Source organism: Erithacus rubecula, assembly GCF_903797595.1.
Source record: "Erithacus rubecula genome assembly, chromosome: 2".
NCBI lineage: Eukaryota > Metazoa > Chordata > Aves > Passeriformes > Muscicapidae > Erithacus > Erithacus rubecula.
This window is the reverse complement of record NC_136685.1, coordinates 90,475,216-90,498,555: the sequence shown is the minus strand read 5'-3', so window position 1 is coordinate 90,498,555 and position 23,340 is coordinate 90,475,216. Positions and strand designations below refer to the sequence as shown.

The following is a 23,340-nucleotide window of genomic DNA, read 5'->3' as shown; positions in this document are numbered from 1 at the left end:
GCCCCTGCTACTTTCAGACACCTTACAAAGCCACAGACTTCTGTAGCAAGCAGTGTGATTGGTTAAACATTTATTAATTGTGACAAGAACACACAATTTATTTCAGTACTCCAGCTTATTTACTGCTCTTTCACCTTTGTATTTTGTATTGAAAAAGTAAAATGAATATTGATAGAGTTAGATATTGATTTCTAAATTTATAGCCCGTTCTCAGCCTGCAGTCAAAGTCACATACCAATAGGTCTGTTTATATTAGTAACAAAGGATGTAGCTTTACTTGTACAGCATTGAGAAACTGTTGAAGCAAGAAAGTTTGCACAGCACAGAGAATTTTATCATTTCAAAAATGTCATTTGTAAAGGTGAAGAAAAGATGTGTTGAATAGCAGTGAAGAAAATGGGAGGTAATACAGGCATGGATGATTAGGAGCTGACAGTACTGGTACAGGAGTGTCATATTCTGTCTTTTGAACTAGGATAAATTTTCTATTTTGTGGATGTTTCATATGTCCATGTGTGTATTGTTCAACCTAGGTAGTTAATAAATTAACAAAAAACTTATACTTGTAAAAACTGATTACTTCCCATTATTGAAGTATGAGGTATTGCACATTTTAGATACTTTTGCATGATTTCTTCCATGAAAACAATATTATTCCAGTGATTCTGTTCACATGTGAGAACAGGTCATTCTCAGTGACCTTCTGCCCCCTCTGACTACCTGAGTGGTAGAGCTATTTCATGTGACACTGCAGCAATACAGTGCTCTCAAGTTTGCAAAAACACCTCTTAGACAAACTAATCCATTGTTATGGAAATAGCCCTACCAGTACTGGTTCCAGTTTAATGAAAATAGTAATAAAATAGCAACAACAAAACAAGAAAAAATTTTGCTAGAGAAAGAACATTCTTTGCAAGGTAGTGTTACTACTTGAAACACATGCACTAAGAGTATTTTCAATAATTTCAGTCTTAGGTTATCTAGTTTAAGTCTCATATCAAACCAAGGGGTGATACAGAATTTAGATACCATAATGAATATGCATTTATACCAGTTCATTTCTAATTGACTCTTCTGTACAAGATTTTTGGTTTTTATCATCTCCTGTTAAATGCCTAAGATATTTTTAGATTTTTATTTTTTTTAAGTAACAAACCTTTAAGTCTTAACTGTTGGGAAAAAAATCATCAAATTCTGCTTCACATTTTGTATTTGTATGCCCTCTAAATAGTCATTTATTTCTAATTCAAAACAATCTTTTTACTCTGGTGTTGCATAGCGTGGTTTACAGTTTAAAGCAGTATTAAAAGCCTGCAAAAACCAATTATAAGAAGAGAAAGCTATTTTGTATTTAAAATATAGAAAATGTTTATATAGGATAGATAAATTACTCTGCATGTAATGGGCACTGTAGTACTTACCTTTTGCAAAAACAAATTTCAGATGTCATATTCTTTATCTAGTTGGCATGTTGCATGCACATGCTACACTTCAAGCTGGTCCTGATTGAAATGACCAAGTTAAAAGTCTCATTTTAAAGAATGTGTTTTAATGAAAAATATGACAGTTTCTTAATTACAGCAGAAATACTGAGCACTGCTATAATGCCATCATGACTCACTTTAACAAGGTAATCAAAAGGGTACATGTTTTCATTCCTTTTTAAAAATTGCCAACAGAACAGCTAAGCAAACTATTTTGCTGATGCTTAATATGTCAGTGATTAACAGACCTGAATATCTGCAGAACCAAAATGATGATTTGAAAAAATCGTGATTACAGTGTGATAACAGAGGTGGCTGAGGCTAAGTTTGTGGTGAAGGTCAACTTAGTGCATAGTTTTAGAGGAAAGGTAAACTTTTGGGTAGTTGGATGAACTGACTGTAAATGTTCAAAACTCTAGAACTGTTATAAGCCTATTTTCTTTTTAACTTGATTCACTGCTTTTCTGTCTACCAAATGTACAACTCTCTAGACAAAAATCCCTTGTCACAGGACAGTACAACATTGGTGTGTTGTGAATCCTTTTCCTTATTGCATTGCACCATTTCTTACCCTTAGTTTGCCAAAGTCCTTCCTGGGATACATTTCATGCCTGCTTGGTAGTCCAGCCCGTGGACTCTCATTTTTCTTTGGTTGGTATCTGCAGGAAGTTACATTTTAGTGACTTCTTTCTGTTTCTTTGTTTCTTCTACCTCTTGTCTCACTAAACTTAAAATATTGCAGAGTGCCATCCAGAATTGGAAGGTCCTGTCCCTTCAGAGCAAAAGGCTTTCTATGTTGAGCTTGAAGTAGCTGGTTCAGGCAGGGCATCTTACAAAACACCAGAGTTCAGAAAGTTCAGTAACAAACTTTAGAAGACCTGCAATTCAACCAGAACAGGCTTATGCAGGAAAATTGCTGATGGGTTTCTTGTAATCTAGAGAGAAGACAATATTCTACGGGCTGTACACACAGCCACTGTAAAGAAGAAACATTCAGATTGGTAGAAAATGACTGTACCTGTCTTTTCTAAGTGCTGTTGTCTTCTGAAATGTGGAAGCTTCAAAAATATTTCCCTGAATTACTCTGGGAGTCTTTCCTAAAATAGCTGTTTCTGGTTATGGAAGCCGTTCAAATTTCCTCTACTGGAGATGAACTTCACAGTCCTTATGGGTCCCTCACAACTTCAGATGTTCTTTGATTCTATGGATTTTTTGGCTTCACTTTCAAGAGCCATAAACCAGCTTACCAGAGAATATAACCAATGAGAGCACCCTTAATATAGTGGAAATTTTGGGGGGAAAAGGCTGAACCAGATATTATTTTCAAGTTTCAGAAGTATGTTTCATTAATCAGTTGTGCACTTGAGGAGTAGCTTTGAGTGAAACTGAGATGTCATTAGGGAGACTCATCCTCAAGGGCAGTTATGTGCTCTGCAAGTTCTGCACATTCTCTGCCAGATATCATAATGAAGTGGTTCCTCAGAGAGGGGCCACCTTCTTTTTATGTGCAGTTTGTTAGAATCATCACCTTCCTCAGATGGGCAAATGTGTGTCCTGTAGCTTTCCTAGAGCTCAACCAATAAAAGAAGTATTTGATATTTCTGTCAGTCAGTTTTACACTGGTAATTCCAAAGGATTTTTGTTAAAACACAAATGGTTTGGCAGTTAAAATGTGTGTATTTTCGTTAACATCTTATCCCATCTCTCCACAACAACCTCTCAGTTGCTGGTGACTAGTTTTTCTTTCTCCTGAAGGAAGAGTGAACACTGTTGCAAACAGTCCCTGGTAGAGATTATGCAAAAACCACTTTTCTTAAAGGTTTTTCAGCAAGTGATTCACTTTTTGAATAAGGATAGATGTCTGTGCATAAACCTGATAGCAAAACCTGAAGGTTTTGGCACTTCAGGGGAATAAAAATACCTGTTTACTATGTGAGAAAATAAAATTCATTGATCAGGTTTCCACTGCAGGCAAGATTTCTGTCTTTCTGTAAAAGCCTTGCAATTAGTGGGAAAGTTCCTAATAATGTATGTTGTACATACTCTGGATTTCACAAAGAGCATTTTTGCTTTGGATTTCCACTGGATTTCATTGTAAGGCTGCAAGTCTTTCTGTAAAAGTGAGGGAATGCTTATCAGATGGGATTAATTTCTCAGAATTTTAGAGGGTTTAAACAGAACTTTGGAATGTTCCCCAGTGAGAATGCTTCTTCCAAAGTGCCATCCAGTGACAATGTCTCTGTCATCAAAGACAAGGGGTAAAACAAAGAGCTTCTTTGGACTGAAGTGAAAGACAGTCTTGGGTATTCAAGAGATTCCCCTCACAGAGGCATAAATGGCAATCTAAAAATACCAACTCTTCCAACCAATTTAATAGCAGCAAAAGAGTGAATGGGCATGAAGTTTTACTCCAGACACAGTGTAATCCAATAAAGAATGGAAGGAGAAGAGCACCTGCAAATCCAATTCCAAGTGATCTGTGTTTCTGGATAACCAGTTGTACCTAAAATTCAGTGTCACAATCTTCAGTGGTGTGTGAATTTATGTTTATATATTCAGAAGAGTTGAAAATAGATTTTAATCTAGAGTCTATGCTTCAAGATAGGGTGTGTTTACCCAGGCCATATTTAATAGCCCTTGAGATGGGGAAGTAAGAATGAAATTATGGCAGTGCAGACATCAACAAAACTCTGCTGTGGATATGGGATAAATATAGAGGCTGCCAACACCTGCTGAAGTCATAGCTATGTCCTCTCTGTTATTCTTATCTCTCTGTTAGCTAGAATAAAATTCAATGCAAGCAGTCTCACCTGAATATAATAATTCTAAGGTTGTTCTTTAGACAATCTTAATTCAGTGTGAGGGATGTGTAAAAGTCTGGTGAAATAATGCAGTCTTAAATATTAGCTAAATAATTTTCATAGTATTCTCATAGCTGAATTGTTTTAGTTTTGGTTTGGTATTTTGTGGTTTTTTAGTAGATATACAGCCATATGTACTGAATTTTGAAAACCACTGCAGGTACTCAGTTTAAGAATCACCATACAGCTGTTGGCTGTACTTCTGAAGCTGTGTCTGTGCAATTACCCAAAACAATTTTAAAAACATAAACATCTAGGCAGTCTGATTCCCATTTTGCTAGTTAGAGAGAGCTGGCATAAAAAGACTACAGCAATGTATTATTCTGATTACTTTCCTTGTGTTTCAGGATCAGTCCCCTCTGCTCTGAGCTCATCTGTCTGGTGAGGAGTCAGAAAAGAAAAAGAATAGATGAAATATTAAATGCTTTCAGAAAAATGAAGGGAAAAGTGCACCAGCTTTTAAAGAGAATCAGCATGTATCATTTCTGCTTCCATTGGCTGTTTATCCAACATCAATACAACACTTTAGGAGCCAAATTACTAAACAAGCTGCCAATTAGGCTTGCAGTCAGCTGGATAGATTAGTGGCTAAGAGAGGCAGATACAAGATTTTCATCTCTTGAGCCAATTACGCAAGTGAATTACCATCCACAATGCTCCTTGGAAGATTTGAGGTAGAAAGACTGACTCTGCTGTGATAGACATAAGTGAGATCCAGGGTAGGGGGTAAGGGTTAGCAGGCCATGTATTGCAAAAATTACCCAAGCAAAAAGAGATCCTTCTAGGAAAGGATTTAAAGGATTTAAGGCTGCTGGGAGCGATAGAAGAGGAAATAATAGTTGTGCTAAGGCATTGCTGTTCTGCTCACAAGTCTTAATCATACAAAAGGAAGATGAAAGGGCAAGACTATATTTATGTACAGTGTCATTTTCTCAGAACTGTTTAAAACCCCGTTTTCTTAACATCAGAAATAGTTTGGTGGCCAGAGATGAAATTACTTCACTATGCCTTCATTTGTTTCTTAGCAGAAGCGGGGGGATTGTTGAGAGGGGGAAAAAAAAAACCACAACAAAAAACCTACACATTTTAACTAAGGGTTATCTGAGAGCTTGATCCTATCTGTATTCTTGTTTTATTCAGCCCAATATAAGCCAAACATGCTTGATGTTAGTCTTATCCAGCAATTGGACCATACAAATAAATATTGTCACAATAGTGGTTTATGAGGTCACAGCTCCTTTATTATTCTATAATAAATGATAACTTCAATGGTGAGCTTTGAAATTGTAGAAGCATTTTGCAAATAAAATGGGTCTGTCAGATCAAAACTGTTCATGGGCTCATTTGTTTCCTGCTGACAGTGTTGTACACTGGTGTAACATTGTTTCTTAAATATGAAGCAAATTTAAAAGCTGAACTTTTGCAAGCTGCTGTATCCAAAAATGATTAAACAGATGTGGAGCCTGCAGCAGCATTAGACCTCTGATCTGATTTTAGCTTACAGATGGAATTAAATTAATTCATGGCAATCACTGTAAAATCAAGGGTATGGCACTGCATGCTAGTGTACTGTTTAACCAGGACATACCTGTCTCAACAGCTGTTAAGAAAAAATTACATACCTTTATTTTTCACTGAAACCTGCCTTTAATGCCATCATAAGTATCATACCAAAATTAAACAAATGTGATGAGTGTTTTGCTTTCCACTTCCCAGTTTTGTCACTGCTACTCAAAGATTTCACATTCCATGTATGTAAGGTCATATGCATAAAAAAAGTAGACCTTGAAGTGTGTCCCTTCATATGCACAAAGATTTGAGGATTAGCCTTTTTCCTTTCAGCTGGCAGTATTGCAGAGAAAAGGAGCATAAGCTGAGGGTATTTTACAGTGCTGTCTTTTCAAACAAGTCACTGTGCCTTAGTGTTAGCTCCTTCCTTGTATAATAGCAGCCACTTCTATGTGCAGAATACTCATCTGGTAGCTCAGTAACCAATTGTTAGGGTTTCTAAAAACATTTTCAGTCTGAACAGGAGATTCCTGCAAATTATTAGTGTAGATACATCCTTGTAACTCGTGGAAAACTCATACAGAAAAAAAATATTAGAAATTTTCTAATTTTTTGTTACAAAAGCATATTTCCACCTTTTTTTTTTTTTTTTTTTTTTTTTTTTTTTTTTTTTTTTTTTTTTTTTTTTTTTTTTTGTGTGTAATCTGATTCTGCATGGTTATTTTTTGTGGGACAGCACAATGGGTTGGCTTTGTTCTTGCTCCTGGGTGGGTCAAGACTGAACACGTCCCAGAGGTAGCACAGCCCTTTTCAAGGCCATGTGCTTGGACCATTTACTCTAACAGGCCCTACTGGCTAGTCCAAGAAGTGCCATAGGCATGAATTAAAAACTGAACTTGAAGATGAATATTGCAAGGACAATTACTGCTTTTAATTAGAAAATAAAAGCCCAAAGCACAGGAATGGGGGTCAGGGGAATAGCACACAGTGTAGCATGATTTTTAAGAGCTCTTTCCTGTCATGCAGTCTATCAGCAATGCAAATGTTGGGGTTTTTTCCAACCTGCTGATTGCACATGAAATGGAGGAAGAGGGCAATACCACTATCCATATTCTTTGGATTAAAATAAAATATATTGCATTACAGATAAATTTTTCAAGTGATAGGTGAAAAATTGCAGGAATGTTAAATGCAAACATAGTTATTATTCATATAAAAACTAACTATACTACACTAGAATGGCCAGGGTATATTAAATATTTTTCACAATTCCAATAAAAGCAATCTGTATTCACCTCATTTATGAGAAGGAGTAATTAGTCAAATAATAATATAGGCAAAATGGGTGGGGTTTGGTTTTGCTTTATTCTTGCTGCAATACAAAGCCTCCAAACACACTATCCTTTGAACAGTGTATATTGTTTGATTGTCTGCCCAAAAGTGGGTTGTGAAACCAAGTTTATGGTGGCTTCTTTTCTTTCTCTTTTTTCTCCTTTTTTTTAATCTGATAATGTATAAGAGTAAAACAGGACTCTTAGGGAGAGCTGTGTTTTAATAAGAGATATAAAAGTATGTACAGTAGAGGAAAATACAGTGATTGTATATACATTCTAGAAGTACTTACATGTCTTTAAAAGCAAATTATTCCAATTATCCTGTCATGGGAAAACAGCACTGAACTGCTTTAAAAGATATCAAAAATAGAAGCACCAGGTTACTAAATAACGTGTCAGGTTACAGTGTGTTCTTTCATATATCATCTTTGTGAGGTTCCTCTGGCTGTCTCAAGAATTGAAATTCATATAGAAAGGTACCTCTGTTACATGAAGAGGTCTGTGGGTTTTTTCCCCTGAATAGACTAAAACAAAAAAGTTGCTTGTGTTGTGTCAAGCTATGCCTTGCATATTGTTCCAGCAGCATTGCTGCCTCTGCTTAGGCAGCATTATGAATGGTTTCATGTTTCCAGGTTTAGGTGTCATAAAATACACTCCTGTGCTTGTTCTTTCCTGCTTGGCAGGTCTGCTGGATCTCTCTTCCCCTTGAAGTTTTCCCCTAATTGTTCCACAAACATTTACTGGAATGATTCTTCATTTTTTACCATCACTTCTAACAAAAAGGGGACCAAAACACCCAAACACCCTTTGTTCTTTCTTTCTTTCTTTTTTCACTTTTTTCCCCATCCCCTTTTTTTTTTTTTTTTTTTTTTTTTTCTGAGCTAGAAAGTATAACTGGGAAGTTTGCAAAGCCTGTGTTGTGTATGCCAGGCAGTGCCAGAGACTCGTTTGTATGAAAATTGCCTCTGCCTGTGGGGGCCTGAAAAGAAAGGAAGTCTTGGACATTGAATTTTGTGCTGGTCAGTTCAAGAGGAACCCTCTTGGGGACTGGAGGCTGCTGACTTAAAAGCTTTTATTTTAAGCCTAGCATTAAGCATAGCTTCAAACCAGTATTAAAGGATGCCTTCCCTCAGTGCACTCCTTTTTTTCTTTGACTCAGGAACTGAGATACTAGGAAGCAGTCTGCCTTTTATGCAGCCAGTGTTTTACTGAATGTGAACAGATCTATAGTGGATAATGCTGGAGTATTGTAAATTCATCATCATGAGGTTTTTAATGAGCACCTCTCATTTTAAATTTCTGTCTGTGTATGCAGTTTCCACTGTGGCACCTTGCTTTTTGCGTGTATGTAATAAATGAAGCTTTTTAGAAGCTCGTGTTCAACTTTTTTGTGTTCTTGTTTAGTACGTTAATACAATGATAATTCAGCTGCTTGTCAATGGTAAATTCTTGGCTGAAGATATTATAGTCTCCAAAAACTCAAAATCACAGACTTCTCATACAGTATTTTTCAAAAAATAGCAGGCAGATTAAATAGGTAGAAAATTAAACAGATAGTTTTGAAGCTGAGCACATCAAGGATTTTTTTTAACTCTATTGTTGGAGCAGGGAGATGTTGACTAATGCTTAAAACAAAATCCAGCTGTCCACGTTAAAAACTGCTTGTGTTCAAAAACTTCATCCCTTTTTAAAATTGTTTGTATGGTGGAAGTTGATCAATTTTAATACAGATTCTTGGAATAAATATCTCTTGTGCAAAATACTTATATTTAGAAGGCTTGTCCAAGCATTGTCCATTATGTCCATTGCATAGTTGGTTGATTAAGGGGAAAAACAGCTTTGTTATTTTGACTTCACTGTTTTAATTTTTAATTTTTTTAATTTTTTAATTTTAAGTTGTTAATTTTTTTTTTTTTAAGTTTTTAATTTTTGGTTTTTTTAATGATGCATTCATGGGAAGAAACCCTTTCTTATAAAAAAATTAATCTATTAATTAACTATATGCTAACACTTGCAATGCTAGTGCTCTTTTCTGTGTTATATATGCAGCTTTTCTCAAAGATCTCAATGCTAAGGAGAAGAAAATGTAAGCAACACTTAGTAAAATTGAAACACCAAAACTAACCTTGTACAAATCAAATCTCACAATGTTCAATAAAAGAGAAACTGAGTAAAGGTATAGTTGAATTTCAGCGTGGTTGACCACCTGTCTATACTCTTTGTGTAGCAGCTATAATTAATTAATCAGAACTTATTTATTGAGTTTTCTTGAAAGAGATCAGTGATAAATATTACTAAGAACAGACTGATTGTCATGTTACTATAAAGTGTCTCTTCTTAGTAGCTGCACAGGACTAGAAATTCCTGTGCTCTTGACAGTGTACTGGTAGACATGTGCAGTTTTATATTCTTTGAGGTTGATGTGAATGAAATCCGCTGTACTGAAATGTAATACGACAATATTTGTCATATGTAAAATGGAATGAATCTTCAAAAGCATTAAAAATAAAAGCATAAGACTGTATTATTTCGAATCATATGCAGACATTTAGAATCATATGCAGTCAAGAGGTCAGCATGTGCAAAGACAGCCTGTTCTAGAAACCTGTTAGATGAATTAGGAGAATAAGAAGGTTTAAAGCTTTACGGGAGATTATCCTGCTCTTCTCCACATGGCAAGCAGTGCTGATTAATGCTGTGTATTTCTTTAATCTCAGGGTTTGTAGGTGAAAACACCCAACCAATCCCAGAAAACAACATTGGGAACAGAATGCTTCAGAGTATGGGCTGGACCCCAGGCACGGGCCTCGGACCAGACGGCAAAGGGATAGCAGAGCCCATACGAGCCATCCAGAGACCCAAAGGACTTGGACTTGGATTTAGCTGACAGAGATAAAAATAAAGCTCAAAATAAATCAGAAAAGGAAAAAAAGAAAGAAAAAGGAAAAAATGGCAAGCATATTCTTTGTTGTGATTGGCAAATCCTGTTTTTTTCTTCTCTGAAAGATGGCTGAGGTCAACGAGTTTCACACGAGCTCCACCGGCTGCAAGGTACAGCCGCAGTGACAGAACTGGCATTCGAGTCTAACTTCATAATGGTGCTAAAATGTACAAAAACTTCTACTTTTTTATTTTCTGTGGTCTTAAGGTTTGTATTAAGCATAAAATTCAGTATGCTCACATTTTTGTAAAAGCTTCTGACACAGCAGGTTTTAGTATGTAAGTAAATTTTTTTTTTTTTGGTAAGTATAATTTCATCTCAAGAGCCTTGATAAGATTTGTTGAGGAAAATGGAACTTTTTACAGCTATTGTGGCTTCCTCCTTTTCAGGCAAAGTTTCCAAATCTGGTATTTATAGTGTTTAACAATGTTTGAGTATAAGCTGTCATTATGGCTATAAGACATACATGTTTCCCACTGGAAGGTGGTGTGATGTGCAATTTTGTCTAAGAGCATGAAAAACAGCTTTGTTGTCATAGGAATGCCATTCCAACACCATTTTCTGGCAATGTATTACTGTTTTCCACATTCAAGCTGAAAAGTAATGCTTTTATACTTGTTTTTACATTTACAAAATTATCTTTCCTCAGCAAATATTTTACAAAGTTAAAGTTTACTCTGACTTTGCCTTTCCCTTCATATTAATAATCCTCAATGTTGCCACATTTAAGAACAGTTTGAACTTTGAAACAGGAAATTGTATTTTAGGGCTGACTGTGTTTCAGTGTTTATTCTGGGGTTTGTCTCATTTTAAACAATGCAGTGTTCAACATGGTGTTAACGTTTGGTTTGTGACCGTGCTGTTGCCAATGAGCCACAACCTCTAAGGATCATGAAGAGAAAAAGGGGAAGGAGAAGCAGGATTAGGATGGAGGAAAAGAAGGAAAAAGATACTTTGATGGCATCTCACAAATCTAAGCTAGCAATTTAAAATCAAGAGGGATCATTAAGTGTTTTAATCAGTATCCTAATGTATCTAATGTCAGCAGAAGCAATTTCATTAAGCACCAACCAATCAAGCTCCTAGGGTACTTATTAGTCTGCAGGATAAAACAAATTCCACTTTAAAATTAAATGATAGGGCTGAAGGAAACTGTTTTACAGATGCACTAAGGAGAAAATCCTGCCCCTCTCACCACCCATGTCTGTAGTAGCTGGCCATATTTACCCTCACTGCAGAGGATTTGATTCTCCAATCTCTTTTTCTTCAAGAAGAGGATCTCCCTTCCACAGCTCCCAAACTGCAGAGACAAGTACTTAGTTCCAGATGCTTGCAAAGATATTTCTTTAGGATAAAATGTGCACAGCTTTGTGCATGCAACTGTGAAATATAATGATTAATTTTAAGACATTTTTTTATTACTTTCCTTTTTCTCTCAGCTTCACCCATTTCCCCAGGAAAATAGTAGCAGGAGGAGGAAAAGCAGCAGCATTATAGCATTAAATTTGCTTAAAAGAAATGTTCATACTTTCCAGTGCAATTACTGTCATTTTTGAGACATTTCACCATACCACCAGAGTGTAGAGATTAGTACCTGATGTTGTTTTTATGATAGTTGAATGCACATGTTCTCTGAGTTTCAGGAAAACTATTTATTGCTGTTTAAATACTTTATATGATTGTGTGGTTTGACTTTTTAAAATTATAAGAAATTTTAAACACAAATGGGATTTATACAGCAAATCATATACATTTTATTTTAAGGTTTGAGGGCATAGCATAATGTGAGTTTGCCACTTCAAATATCTCTTGCACAACTGATCTTGGTTAAATACATTCCATATCCAAAGAATTTCAAAGCCACATACTTGCAAAGGGCCAAGAGCCTGAAATTCTGCAGCTGGCAGAGGTGCCCACTTGTGTGTTATTCCAAATAATGTATTTCTGTGGCCTGCACCTGTTCTGTCAGTGCCATGTGCTCCTGAGAGCAAGTGAACTCTGCCAACCTCTTTGTTTTGTACACCACAATCAGAAATCCCTTAAAATCATTTTCAATGTGTGAATTACAAACATTTTAAGTTCTGTTTGTTGGAGCTCTGTCTGCAAAACTGTGAAAGAATACTCAGTCTTAAAATTCCACTGTTTTGCTTTAGTTCCAACACCTGCATGTCTTGGACTTGAAGTATGACACCTCTAACACTTCATTGAAATATTTCTGTGCAATTTACCATAGCAGTAGTTTCTCAAGAAGTAAGTGTAGACCTCTAAGAGTATTTGAAAATGTTTACCGTTTTTAAAAGTTAAGAGAGAAATAATGGACACATGTTGAGGGAAAATATCTTTAGCTCATTCAACTTTTTTTTTTTTTTCATTAATTCCTACAGGTGCAGTGAAGCAGCCAGCCTAGTAGACAGTCATAATGGAAGAAATATGTAATCAGATTAAAAATCTTACAACTTTTTGTTTTAAATCAGCCTTTTAGTGAGAATCTATTAGACATTAAGATTAGTTAAACTGGTTTTGATATAGATGCACTTTGTTTTTCCCAGGTATTATCCATAGATGCCACAACTGACAATAGACTTCATCTGTTAGAAGCTGTAGAACAAAGTGATTTATTAAAATATTTTAATGTAGTGATTTGAGATATTTTTTGTGCAGTAGAATTCCCATTCTGACTCACACTGTGATTTCATTCTCATTTTTCCACATCTCACAGGAGTGGTTTTAAAGATACTCCAGTAGTGTGATTTCGCACAGCTAAAGCTAGTGTTAAGAGAACAAAAATTAATTATAGGGTTTTTTTCTTTTCTTTTTTTTTTTTTTTTTAAGCCATTGCAATGTTATTTGGCTATGAAACAGGTCAAAATACTTGGATTTACTGTTTTCTTCAGATCTTTCCTATGTCTAACCTGCAATCGTACTATGATACCTGCTATAAAGCCAGCACATGTTATTTTAAAACACATGTACAATTTTTTTCAGATAATAATTCTTTATGCCTGTGACACTGAAGTTTTTTGCCTACATAAATAAATATGGGATCATCTTGTATCTAAAAGCTGTCATCCATCACTTGCCAGATTCTTTCCATTTAAGTATTTGAATCAGTAGCTCAGCTGTTACCATAATATTCTTCCTCTGAAGAATGTTTAGTGAAGAGACGTTGCCTATTAGCAGCACTGCATTTTGCTACATGTTCCATGTGTCTCAAAGTTCTGTGAATTGAGCCATTAGCTGTTAATAAAAGAAACCCATGAGCAGTATCTTATTTCTAAATAAATATTTGTCAAAGTCAGAGGAGCATTAGCAGTATGCTTGTTTTAACAGGTTTGTCTCTGCATTTGTCTTTCTGCAATTAGGTCAATAATGGGTGTAGAACAGCAGTAAATAGCTAAATAATATGTATAGAATGCTTTGCTTTAGCAACACAAATGCAAGTTGAAATAAAACAAATAGACTCGATTTTTCATGGGCTTTGTATGTTCTTTTCTTCAAACTGCTCTTTTCAGTAGTGTTGTTATTGCACAGGTGAGTACAAAAACATGCTGTTTCTGGGAATATAATTAGTGACTAATATTGTGTGCCAAGCTAATGCATACTGTGTTAAGCCATTACACTGTTTTTTATGTACCTTTTTACCAGTACTTCTTTCCTAGGTTATTATTATCCTGCTGAAGAGCTTACACCATATAGTCAGGAAATGCCTCGTTTAAGATGTTTGCAGCACTTTTGTTATCATATTCTTCTAAGGCTTCCAAGTACAAGTTCCCTTCACTCATTAGGTATGTGTATACTTTGATAACCACGACAGGGTCTTGTGCTTTCTCTTCAAACAGTTCTCCAGAAATGTTCCTCCAAGGAAAACTCACACAACCTTTGTTTTGTTTTCCCTCTCCCCATGCTCCCAGGGCACTTTCAGTAAAGGGACATCAGAAATGGGAATCCCTCCCCTCTTAATCAAGAAACTTTCTAATCAGACTTCCATCCCTAGTAGAGTTTTCAGGAGCAGTGGGGTAGCTGCAAAAGGGTTAGCACACATTTACTTGCAACTGAGCACACTAAGTTGTTTGGGCTTCTTCTCTCCTGTCCTACAATAAAACAGGTTGCAGAAGCTATGTTGCTTGTATTTAAATATTCAATAATTAAGTAAAAGGCTGAAAATCGCTGAGATTATGTAAGCTTGATCTCCCCCACCAATGAGAACTGGTTTTTAACAGCTATGAAAAGTGGTTAAATAAATATGAGGTATTCCATCTGTAGAAAATTGTTATTTTGGCCTGTTTATAACATTGCTGTGATTAATTTAAGTATTGGGGAGTTTGACTTCTGAAACTGTGAGTATAAGTTTTTAGCTTGTGAGGAATGTATGTGTTATTGTAGTACATTTACACTGATTAAATACATGAGCTTATTGAAAAATCAGAGTATTTCATCATAGATATGCTCATTTCAGTTGTGCCTTGTCCAGAGTGTTGTCTTTCCTCCTTAATACTTGTCTGTTTTTCTGGAAAACTGCAGTCCTGTGTATGTTTTTAAGTGATAATATCCAGTGTTTTCTCTCTTGAAGTGTAATCTCTTGTATGTGCCAGCTAATGCCATTCAAGATTTTCTGTCATTTCTACTGCTCTACAGAAGTTGCTTTTCCAGCTCCTTCCTCGGCCAGTTTCCTGAAGCGCCACATGTTGCCTTCATCAGTTGTAAGGGATTTTGACACTGAGAACTTGGGATTTCTTTGTCCTTGGCCAAGTTGTGTTGATCCCTCTTCTTCCTGTGGCCCCAAGTCAGTGAGAGATTTGCAATACTTGGTGCACATATCTGCCATTGGCTTCAAGATAGGAAGTACTATGTAAATCTAAAAATAAGCAGTATGGCAGACTGAGGCTGTGACTTTCTTCCTTGTAAAAGATACAAGTCCTAAATTTTCCATGGCATCAGAGCTCCCTCAGATCCCAGCTGCCTGTTTGCAGGATTGTGCTGGCCCATCTTCAGCACTGAGCTGTTCTAGAGCTGCTGTGTGGCTGCTGTAATGTTAGGTTAGCTAGTGGTTAATGTCAGTCTGTCTATCCTTGCAGTACCCATGGCAATCATCTCCAGTGTGGGGAGTCAGGCTGCCATGTCAGCCTGGAATATCTTGATTTTGCACAGCTCAAAATAAGGCACAGGAGCCACTCATGCAATTGTCAGTGTAGTATGGGGTCTTTTTTGTCAATTCAAAAAGGATGAAGCAGAAAGTAAGAGTTGCAGATAGTGGAACACAAGTCACTTCTGAAGCTGTGATACAGTGAGAAGTTGGAAATTTCTAAGATTTGGGGACAGATGAGTAAGGGAAGTCATGCATCAGATATGCACAGAAAGAAAATGTACATGTTCCAAGTAATATTTTCTTTAATTTACAAATGAGGTGTGAGTGTTTGGCTAAACAGGTTAACATTTTGACCCACCACTTAAGAATGCTGGAGATTTTAATGCCTGAGGTAAGTTAAACTTCTCATGCATCTGCTACTTTGAATCCTACGAACTTTGTGAGTCAGCTTATTCTACACCTCTCCACACCCAAACTTTCTCCATCTTCTCAAGCTGCTCTATTGTTGGTGCTGGACCTCAGATTGCTCCCTACATGTGTTGTTCTATTCCCATGAGCTTTGTTTTCTTTTTTAATGTGTGATTTTTTTTTAATCTGCTTCCTTGGAAGTTGCTTATAATGTTGTTTCACCTTACAATCCTACAAGACAGACTTGAGTAGTTCAAGGAGATTCTTTGAACTATCAGCACAAATGGTTTCTAGTTTTTCCTCCCATAAAACGTTTCTTAATTTTTTTGATGTTGTTGAACACCTCTACTGCTGTTCACCATTGCTTTCTCTCTTACACAATCTTGGTTGTTTTCTTACAGAATACTGTGGTGGTGGACACAAGAATTTTTATGATTGCATTTGAAAGTGTGCAGATTTTTAATTTCATGGCTTTGGTTTCATGTCCTCAGAACTGAGTTTGAATTCCACATGTTGCTTTATTTTTTCCAAAAGTTCCAAATTATCTGCATGTTCTACCTATTGTGAAGAAAGTGGAGTATTTATCTAAAATTTTCTAGGTGCCAGACCCTCAATAAATGTGGTGCTGGCACACTTCCCCTAGTATAAAATATGATCTGCAACATGAACCATACGTATGTAAATACAAGAAGCAGAAAACTGTTAAATGAGAATGCCAGTGATACTGAGTATGTTAATTTGGATTAAAATCAAATAATTCCACTGTCTGGAAGAACAGTTTAGAGATTTCTTTTTTATATGCCCTGGTATGCCTTATTACTGAAATAAGAGATTTTAACAAGTAATGATTTTAAGGGTTTTCCTAATATGATGTATATAATAAGTAACACAATTACCTTAATACTCACTGTAGTGTGTAAACTGATTTATTTTTTGCCTTCTTTTGTCAGTGAGCATGTGAATTACAGTTCTTACTAACTGAATTTAGGCAATTTCTGTCCATTACCCAGGAAGATAGGTCAGCTGCTAAAAGGCTCTTGCCCAGGAATTTTATAGGGAAGAGATCTGGACAGGAATGATGCCACTGGCAAAAGTGTTGGAATAGAGAAGATCACTTTTCAGCCTCTGTGTTCTACCTACCTGCAGTTTTCCCAGTAATCACTGGGTCTTCCATAGTAAAGGTTCACAGAGAAATGGGGTAGGAAATCAGACCTGCTCCCTGGAGTCTCAGGATCTGAACCCTGTTTTACTGTTTTTGCTAACATTAGAAATATTCCTCCCACAGCTGGGTTCCCTGTTAAACATCAGGGCTGTGAATGGACACCACTCCAGGAGAGCTGCTGGTAGAGGCATTTTGCACTGGGTATGGTGCCTCAGGCACTGACTTCCTCTTGGGCTTGCCTTTAATAGAATAAATCTGAATTTGCACTATGGTCAGCCAAATCTGTGACTTCAGATGAAAAAGATCTACTCCTTAGAATCAAGGTATTCTCATATGAGATCTGTGTCTATATTAATCAAAAAACTAAAACTTTTTTGTGTCAGATAACATTTATTCAGCAAAATCTAGTGGTTTGTGGAATTTTCTAATAAACTGCAGCCAAGACACAGTGTGTTCCATGGGTTAGTCAGAAACTAAGTTACCCCAGTGTCCAGTTCTGGGCTCAGACAGTCTCCCTTCTGGAAAATGGAAGAACCTGGAAGCCTTGACAGTTTCAGGCTCCTGAAACCTTCCATCTTCAGGCCCTCTAGAGAAGGCCTCCCAAAGTGTCTCCAAATTTGAATGCTCCCCACCACAGAGCAAAGAAGTGGAAAACCTGAAATTACCTTGTGGCTTTTGTAGTTCTAATATGGATCAGTCCTTGGAGGCTGCCCTTACAGCAGTTTCCATGCTTCCAGCTGAGGAGGATGTGTTTTGGGAGGCAGGGATGGCCAGGTTTGCTGCTGGGAAGCTGCAGACAGGGCAGGTCTAGGGGCTCCAAGTACACAGCAAGGAGCACCAGCTCAATAACGTGTGTTTTGGGCAATGCATTCTTACTCCTCAGCTTCTTTTGGAATTGTTGGAGTGTCCTGTGAAGAACAGCACCCAAGGCAATTTCAGATTTAAAGGAGGGTTGCCACATCTCTGTTTCTAAGAGCATTCTGAGTTAGCAGTAATATCCTGGTAAGTGAATGATAACTTCAGGCTTGGACTTCCCAGAAGGGGCAAAAGTAGTGATCATGGAGCTTGTAGCCACTGCTCTGGGGTTTTGTTCCAGGCATTTCACCAGCCCTCTGAGAGGTTCATGCATTTCAGTGCAGGATTGGTTATAGATGCAGATTTTTAGGCAGCAGTTTGAGAAAGAAATCACTACAAGACTTAATTATACTGGCCCTTGACAAAAAGGTTATAATGTCATAGCAAGAGAAGTATTCTGTAGTGATTTTTATCACCATCCAGGATAGTGGATCTTTGAATATCTTTGCCAGAACTTCAACCCTTCTGCTGTCTTTGGACCTGGTGAATCAAAAAAGCAAAACTAAAATAAAAGGAGTTGCTGTGTAATTCAGAAAATTATTTGCCTGAGTGTGTCTACACAAACACACATGCATGCATAGAGGTGTTGTAGATCTCTGCAAAGAACAATATCATATATAAAATAATGGAAACAATGGTTAAATACTGGGCCATTTGGTACATGGCCACCCCATGAACCTCATAGAAGTGTGACAAAACCTCTGGTCCTCTGAGTCTGCTTTACTTGAATGGGGTGTGTTGCTTCCACAAAAGTCCATAAATCTGCAATGTATTGTTTCATATTCTGTCTTTATGTAAACCTAGCCAGGTTTTTTAGTTGTCTTCTTCCTAATCAGTGGTAAAATGCATTTAATAGCTCACTTAAGGTGTCATCCATTACTATGAGTTACTGTTGGAACTAATTAATAGAGCTGAAATTATTTCGTAATGAGAAATTGAAGTATTGCAGTGTTGAAAAAAAATTACCATTCATAGCTAATTAACGTTTAACAATGCAAATAAGCTGATAATTATTTTTCAAGCCATAGAAAAATTCTGTGACATTTTATATACTACCTTTGTGATCTTAATTGTTTCTGAAAAATACCTTTAGAGATAAATAGTCTAAAGAAATTTCCCTGGATAAAAGGCTTATTCTGAAGTGCACAGTGAATGAAAGCTCTCCTTTTGTTCATGTAGGGCCACGTTCAGCAGCTATTTCTCCATATGAGCACTGATGAAGTGAAGAAAAAATTAAGGGTTCCAAAGTCAGGTGGAAGAGGAAATTATGTGGGGTCTTGGGAAAAACTTCCTGGCTGCTCCAAATCAGCCAGTCTTCTCTTTGGCTGCTGTAGATACCATAAATGTGGCCCTGGTGGGCTGAGATCTTTTGGATCCTTCACAAGAGAAGATGAACACAAGTAAGAAATGAACACAAATTCACAACAGTTTTTAGTTCATATATGTGTTAAAGGAATGCAGAAACAAAACAGAAAACTGAGCCTGACCTTGTGTGGCAGTGTGTGGTGCGATCACAGTCCCCCAGAAATTGAGATATTCCCTAATTTCATCACTTGATGAAATGCTTCATCAAGTAAGAACTTCACACTGCTTGAAGCAGGGATTTTCAAAGGAAACATTGAATTGTCAGTGTCCTTTTAGGTGCCCAGCCCGGTGCCACAGGCATTGGCTGCTGATCAGGCAGGAGCCACTGCAGGTGCAGGTGACCAAGGCACCACTAAAATCTCTTTTGTGGTGACACAAGTGGCTGCTCTTGTCACTGTTAATCTTGATAAATTAATATACTCTTGACAAATATAAATATACTCTTACTGTGCCCTGATTTTTATCCTAACTTTGTGAACTGAATTGTATTTTAATATGTCAGTTTAATGCAACAAAACTTTATTTTTATCACAAGTTTTTCTGAAAGTGTTCAGGTTTTGATGGTGAGTTTTTTGAGTCAACTGGCAATAAATATTATCTTACTTAGCAGATAGTATATAATCAGCTGGCAAGTGAATCACAGAGGCTCCTGATTGTGTCCTACTAAACACATGTTTTACACCTGGTGTATTTAAGTGTATGCTAATTTCTCTTCAGCAAGACAGTATCACCAGCTGCCAAGGGTGTGGTCTATCTACTCTTGCCAATTTTTTACCTTTTTCTCCATACATTAGAGTAATCTTCTGCCTTTGTCAAATAGCATAAATCATCCAGACACCACTCACAGAATGCCACAGAAGAGCATTCCTTGACAGTTCTTAATTTTTCCAGCAGAACACAGGGTGGTTTTTGTCATCCTGCTCTCAGGTGCTTGTTCTTCCCCCACTGTGAACCTTTTCTCCAGGACTGTTCTCCACTGCTTTCTTAATTTTGAACTGGTATCAACCCATCCACCTTAGAATGGACTTAAACTTTTCTGTTGGTTAAGACCTCAGATAATGCCTTGTGGTTATGGCCTGTTTTATCTGGCAATTTCCTGGAATACCATGTGTATTGCTGAAAGCCACCACTTCTGTTTGTGTATTATCCTGCAAAATTTTTACCTGGAAAACATCACCCAATGGTGTTCCTGTGCCAGAGGAAAGAGAAAAGAACAGTGAAGGTAATGTTTTTATTTTATTAATTTCTTTAATTATTTCAAATTGAAATTACTGATTGATGAAATATGAGTTCTGAGTCAAGGCTTCCAAAAGTTTAGTATTGACAGAATTGAGCCTGTGAACCAAGTTCATCCTTGGGTTGGCATGTGAGTCATGTAACCTCTTATAATGGGGAGATGCTTGTAGGCCAGCAGCAAGTTACTGTGCCAAGGTTTTCCTGCCATCAGAAATGTTTGGAACAGCATTTGATGATGTTTTCACCATTCTGTATGCTGATTTAATAATTAAAATTCTAAACTCATTCCATAGGTAAGCCTGTCTTTGAACAGTGTTTTATACAAGTTCACATTAAATTTTTAATAGCTGGTGTGGTTGAAGGGTGTGATTTTAAGGATTCTGTTGCCAACTTTGATTTATGTTACTATGAGGTCCTTCCTGGGTAGTTTCCATATCCACTGAGTCATCCCAAGTCCTGCTTTTTGTTCCCTCCAGCACCAAGTACAGGCTTGTTGGCCACCTCTGATAATCATTTTCCCTGCTAGGCTCAGAACAGTTATTAATGATCATTTGACCTCTTGGGGTAAAATTTGTGGGTACTTCTAAACTAAACATTTTTTTATATATATATTTTAATAGATATTTGAGAAATGTAGCCTGAGAAGTAATGCTCTCAGGACTTTTATTCTCATCAGTCTCCTGTTGTGTTTATCATCCTGCACCAATGGTGTCTGAAAACCTTCCCCATGTGTTACAGAGCAGTGAACCAATTCAGAGAGGAAGGTGCAGGCTGGATGGCCACAACCCAGAGTGCACACCTCAGAGTGTGGCTGCCTTCAAACACTTTGATTTCCAAAGACCTCGACAGAAAAGCTGGGGGGAGGCTGAGCAGCTCTCCTGCAGTGGCTCTCACGCCGATTGTGTTTCTCCATCACATTAACAACTACATGAGAGAAACAAGCAGCAGATTTTTTTTTTCCCCCACTCCACCAGTAATTGTCTGCACAGCAGTGACAGATGTGCAATATAGCAGCTTCTTCAGGAAAAAATTAACAGTTTGTCCAGCATGTCAGCTCGCTCTTTTTAGTGCTTCGGAGGTCTTGGCCCCATTATGGATGATTTAGAAATTGAGGCAAGCTAAGACCAGCTGCCTGGGTTGAAAGCCTTAGTTAGTAGCCCTCATCTGCATTCCAGTATTCACTTACATCTAGAAATTGGTAGGGCCCCTCTGGCCACGAGATGAGTATGGGCTGACAATGCCTTGATTTGTTGAGAGAGAGAATAAATGGGTTTTTCAGAAGATGAGGAAATATCACCATTACTGGCCAATTTACAGCATTTTATCTGTTCTTCAAACATGTCACTTTTGTTATTGTTGCATGGTAATTACATAGTGAAACGGAAAGAAAACAAATTCTGGTTACATATTCAGATGGATTGCAAAATCATATAATCCTGATAAATGCCCATTTATGATACACACGGATGAAAGGTTCATTTTAATTTTGAATAGCTAGCACAGCCATAAATAGGATATAGGATTAGATCCCACAGAATCTGATTACCTAAAAGCAAATAGTATTTTTCTTCACTTTTTTCATAACCAGGAAATTCGGTGTGTGCAGTGTATTTTAAATAAGCAGGCTTTCCACTAAAATAGATGAAGTATATAGTTCAATAATTTCTATATTTTAAATATAATAATTTAGGACTATTCAGCTAAGTCTTTTCTGAAGTACTTGTTTGTAAAAAGACATCAACCCACCAATACTGCTGAGAAAGATGTCTCACAGCTGTACCCTTTTGCAAGCTGTACATTTATGACAAATAGAAGAAGCTTTGCTTCTCAGGTATCTACTGCAACAAATCAAAAGATGGTTAGTATTGGGCATTTGTAGGCAATAGCAGCTGTTAGACCTTCCAAATTGTTTTTAACTAAGTTTCCAGGCAAATTATGAATTTTAAAAAGCAAGTTTTGACAAAACACTAGGCAGCTGCAATTTTGGCAGTAGCTTTTACACTTGAAATAAAATACAGGAAGCTCCATTTTCCTCAGTAGAAAGACACAAGGAAGTGAGTAGTGTGAAAATACATACAAAGATTAGCAGAAATCTGTGCAATTGATTTCTGATCATTAAAGAAAATAATCTGCTCTGTAAAGCTATCTGCTTCCTAGATCATTGGTGTCCAAATTATCTTTGAGATGAGACTTTGTTTTCCCAGTTTTAGGGAGGGTTTAGTAATGCTTCAAGAGTAAGGATGCAGGTCAGTTCTTATGGAACCCCCTGGCCATGAAAGGCATCTCTGTCCCTGGAGGGAAGCCATCCTGACAGATGTGGCACAGGCTGCCTGAAACACCTGAAGAACCTTGCAGGAATGGCTACTACACCTTGCAAGGTCTTCCAAGAGAAGAAAGATGTGAAAGGTTCAGGTTTGGACATGTCTAAGTACAGTGCCACATGGTGCCAGGCCAGTCTTCATGTTAGAGGTTGTGTTCTGCAGCAGAGAGCTAATGAAGATGGTTAATCAAAAGGAATATAATTAGGCCCCTACTAAATGTTTAAATCTAGCAAAGTCTAGTCAGATTATTTTTTCAGCTCTTTTTATTCAAATATATCAGAAGGGTAAGTAGGTACCAGCAGTCTGAGGAAACAGACCTCAACTGGATCTGGTCTCAAATGATTCAATTTTATCTGCCTGAACATGTAATCATTTAAAGGTTTACAGTTTGGGATCAGTTGTTACAGTTCAGTTTAAAACTGAAATAAGCCTGATGTTATCACAGATAAATATAGCTTAAATGACTGGTATTGTTGTCTTCCTCAACCTCACACTGTATTTGTAATAACTTATATTTTCTCTTCTTTTCTCCCTTAATTTATATATAGCTATTGACAAGGCTGATACCAATGGAAGATTTCAAAAGGCAACTTTTCTGTGAGTCAGATTTTCTGATAGTGGGAGAAGGAATATATAAAAAGCCTGAATAGTTGGTCATCACCTCTAAAAAGACCATAGTTTTTCCATAAGCAAAAATATGAAGAAATCCTTCCTTATTATTATTATAATCTTGAATTTTGTAGTGTGCCTGAACCTTCCATAATATGCAGCCATCTGG

General features: G+C 37.0%; 1 protein-coding gene across 1 annotated transcript in view; it reads left to right on the top strand.

Annotated features, from left to right (window-relative positions):
• GPATCH2 (G-patch domain containing 2) overlaps positions 1-13,594 on the top strand; it is a gene marked incomplete at its 5' end in the record, with an annotated part of 116,078 nt that extends 102,484 nt beyond the window's left edge. Inside the window, 1 exon segment of the mRNA XM_079331923.1 lies at positions 9,906-13,594. Coding sequence (XP_079188049.1) covers positions 9,906-10,075 — 170 coding nt within the window. The 3' untranslated portion in view covers positions 10,076-13,594.
• Between the last annotated feature and the right edge of the window lie 9,746 nt (positions 13,595-23,340).